Here is a 3,954-nt window from a genome sequence, read left to right on the forward strand (position 1 = left end):
AGAAAGCTTCTCAGTAAAACCACAAAGAGCATTGAGATCAATTTAACATATACCAGAAAGAGCTGTAACTCAGACCTTGTTTTCATGAGGATACAGAAGTAGAATAAGAAAAAACAATCAATAACCACAGAGGGCATTCTAATCAAAATGTAGATTAGCAACAAGAAAGAGGCAAGTGGTGGAGCAGGCAGCCACATCAAGGTTAAGGGCTGCCTCTGAAACACGCTGTAATCTTGGCAAAAATAAGACATCAGATAACCAGGGTTCCTACAGAATGAGACACTTTGAAACAGTGTCAACAGAACTGCAGAATAACTGCATGTGTCAGGCTGGCTGTGCTGTGTTAGAACCAAGAGAACTAACCCAAGGACAAAACAAAACACCCTTCCCAGCCTGAAACTACAAGCAGACGAGTATCCGAAAGTGGACAAATGAAGAACACATGAAAAATAAAGCTTGGATTTACCGGGTCACTCGTGTCCGCTGGGCCTCTTGACGTATTCAAGTGCTCAGTGATGTCCTTCAGATCTTGAGCCATGCGCTTCAACTGAGCATCTATGTTTTCAGCCAGTTTGTAACTGCAAAACATACAAAACCAAAGGTCAGAATATTTGAAGTGAACTTCAGGTGCTCCCCGTCACACCAGCTTTGGCAGTCAGAATTAGCTTCCACACCTTTCAAGCAAGGCCAGGTATGTGGGAACAACACCCTGGGAGGCAATCTAGCACACGGATGAGGTAATGCCTAACCTCTGTCTCTTCTGATCGGTATTATGCCAAAATTAGTAACCTGCTCCCAGACAGCTGATTAGACAACAACACCTGAAGAGATTTTCATGCTGATGCAAGGGCTTCCACTCGCAATTCTCCTGTTTCTAATGCGTAAAAGCTATGCTGCCATGCAGAAAACAGGGTTACTTGCTTGACCAAGGCCTCTGACAGACCAACACTGTCATGCATCCCAACTCTACATCTTGCTGACTGATCACCACATTAGTTTGCTCAGCACATGTCCAAGACAGAGTTGTGCCTTACGTCCTCTCCCGTTCTTCATCTGCGTGCTGCAAGTAGATGGTCCCGCTCTGCTCCTTCACAGACTCCTCCAGAGGGGTCAACAAGTCTTCAAGCTCCTTCTGCTGGGACAGAATGAAGTCCAGTTCCTGATCCAGTCTGAAAAGACAAATGTTTACCAAACCACTTAGAGGCCATGTACATTCTACAGCTGCTGTTCCACACGCAAGAAGATTTTGGGGTTTTTTTGCATTATTTCAAGCGTTCATAGTCTCATACCTCTTCTGATCAAGCTTCACTTTCTCTACTTCTCTGTGCAATGAAGTAATCTGGAAACACAGGACACCATGTTATACTACAAAAATTCAAAAGTCAACCCATAAAAGAAGAGTGCTGGAACTGAGAAAGCTGGCACCATAAAAATGTCTACAAGAAACAGTTACATAAAGATTTACAGACCAAAACCTGAACAACAGAGGTTTGGCTCTGAAACTCCACCCTAACTGTTATTATAGCGTAAACTCACAGAACAGATTTCCAAGCATCAACGTCTATCAACCAGAACAGACATACCATGAGCCTTTCAAAAGCACACAGATATAATTCACATCTGCACCTGTAACATTAAAGGCCTTTAAGGATCTAAGCTGACAAACCAGGTTACGCTTGATGTCACTTTACCTTCTCTCCATTCTCTATCAGTGTCTGATCCCAGGCATTAACTTGTGTAGCTTGATGGAGAAAGTGTTTCTCCTGGTCTTCCAGTTCCAGGCTCCACTTGTTTATCAAACTCTCCAGCTGGGCATAGGTCATCACCGGAGGCGCACTGAGGGGAAGCGTGAGACAGTGCAGAGCACAGGATCAAACCCAACACGTAAACATGGCACCACTCACCTCCCCCTGCCATGGCCCCCTGCACCTCCCCCTGCTCCACCAGGCACCAGCACTGATACTGCCTCTTGCCCTCATCAGAACAGTCACTTGTACCAAGTTACTCACCTGGTGCTTGTTGTTGTGGTGATGGCAGCTGTAGAAGTCACAGCTCCAGTGGCACCAGTTGTAGTCAGTGGCTTAAGATTCAAAGCAAAGCCAGAAGCAGTAGTGGTGCCTGAAAGAAGAGATTTGAGTCAAGCAACTGGTGAGGACTCATCTGCTATCAAACAAATAGTGAACAGGTCCAGTGTTCACTTCTAAGCACAGTGCTGTGTGAGCTCAACCAGGCCCCCTACAAAAATTAAATCTCATGTCTGGCAAGAAGGGAGTGAAGCACATCTTGCCACAGTTTAGTGGACACTAAATGCCTGACTAATAGTTCCAGTAAAATGAGGAATTGGCAAATTGCATTTAACCTGGACATTATTCAAAGAACTTATGTATTAACCCACATTGCTCTCTAGCCGCTCAGTTTTTAGTATTAGACCTAATAACTACCAGCAAACCCGGTTCTTCTCCTGCATCTTTGCAGAAGAGGTGGTTTCTGTGTTTCCACAAAGCTAAGAGCATCTACCATATGGCACTGTCAGGCAGTCACACAGCACTTCTAGGCTTTGAGCTCAAATTCTTCAGTTGCTCCAGAAACAAGATTTAGAAAGACCTTGAGAGCTGAGCAGCATCCATGTTACTACACAGTAAATGGAAACTGTATCCTGAGATGGATGTTCAGTCCTGAACCCCAACACTCTGCAGCAGCAAATTCCATTGCGGGTTTTCACATGAGTGTTACCACCTAAATACAGATTGAATTTAGGTGGTAGCCTAAATACAATAATAAATGTGGCTTGTTTGGGGTTTTCTTTTCCTTGAAGAAAAGTTTCATTTGAAGCTTGTAATGTGGAAGAAACAGATCAATGGGGCAGAACTGAAATATAAACCATGTCTCCCGAACACTCCCCCCCAGCTTTTGGCCTATCCCTCAGCCAATCAGTACACCTCCCTCACCTCTTAGAGCAATCCTGCACCTACACAGCCAAGCTTAGAGAAGGAGCAGCTAATCTGTTTACTTTACTTGCTCCAGACTAGAACATCAAAGCCCACCCTTCACCCAAGGTCCCTTTACTGGAGACAGGCTCTCAGAAGCTGTTAGTAAATGTGCATGTGGGGAGATGGAAGAGGAGGATACTGTGTTATTTTCAGTTACTGGAGAGCACTAGAAATTAGAACTGCTAAACGGCTACACTAGAGTGGCCCTTTGCACTAATAAGCAGCACTGAAGTCAAGCTTCTTTCTCCTCAGCTACTTTCTAAATCTAGTCCTTACCAGTGGCAGTGCTTGTTGTGGCAGCAGCTGTTGTTCCAGGAGCTTTTAACCCAAACCCAAGCGTCCCAAGACTGGCTGTCCCGGTGGAAGGGGCACCAACTGTAAACAGAAGACATCATGAAGAGTTTGTGTAACCCATTTGAAAAGGGGCTCTACCCTGCCTGCTCACCCGCCTCCATCTGGCCTGTACTTGTATTAACCACAATCACTGCTCAGGTGAAGGGTCATTGGGACATGACATTAAAAAAGGCTAAAGCTATAAACCATAGTGCTCTGCAATTACTCCAGGAACCTTCCAGGAATCAACCCAGCTGCAAAGCTACCGTCATTTCTCTTTAACTATTTTGATTTATCTAACAATTAACTGCTATCAAATGCTAATATAAGCAAAGGGTACTGGACACTGGCACAACAGGAAGTGCAATCTTGGCATGAGGCTACTTGCTAAGGCAAAAATAGAGGAAACAGGCTGGCCAACATTCAGTTGCCTGGAAACAACCCACCTATGCTCATCTAAGAACAAGGCTTCAGATGTTCTACTAAACAGAGAGTGCCCATTAGCTTAAGAGCAGTCTAAAACACTAAGATTAAGGTCTGCTTTGGACATAGAGTACCAATGTAAGTGTTGTAGAGCTACTAAAAGTACAACTTGTTAGGCTGGTATATATGGTGCCTACAAATTGCAGCT

The 3,954-nt window shown here is 44.5% G+C and overlaps 1 protein-coding gene across 1 annotated transcript; it reads right to left on the bottom strand.

Annotated features, from left to right (window-relative positions):
* Positions 1-466: 466 nt before the first annotated feature.
* On the bottom strand, positions 467-3,445 carry NUP62CL (nucleoporin 62kDa C-terminal like; the record flags this gene model as incomplete). Its single annotated transcript, XM_010020892.1, has 7 exons — positions 3,436-3,445; positions 3,267-3,365; positions 2,010-2,118; positions 1,692-1,836; positions 1,290-1,339; positions 1,035-1,169; positions 467-578 (listed from the first exon to the last, which is right to left on the bottom strand). Coding segments are annotated over exons 1-7 (660 nt in total), but the record flags the coding sequence as incomplete, so codon positions are not given.
* Positions 3,446-3,954: the final 509 nt, after the last annotated feature.

Source organism: Nestor notabilis, unplaced genomic scaffold, assembly GCF_000696875.1.
Source record: "Nestor notabilis isolate BGI_N333 unplaced genomic scaffold, ASM69687v1 scaffold8988, whole genome shotgun sequence".
In the NCBI taxonomy this organism is placed as follows: domain Eukaryota; kingdom Metazoa; phylum Chordata; class Aves; order Psittaciformes; family Psittacidae; genus Nestor; species Nestor notabilis.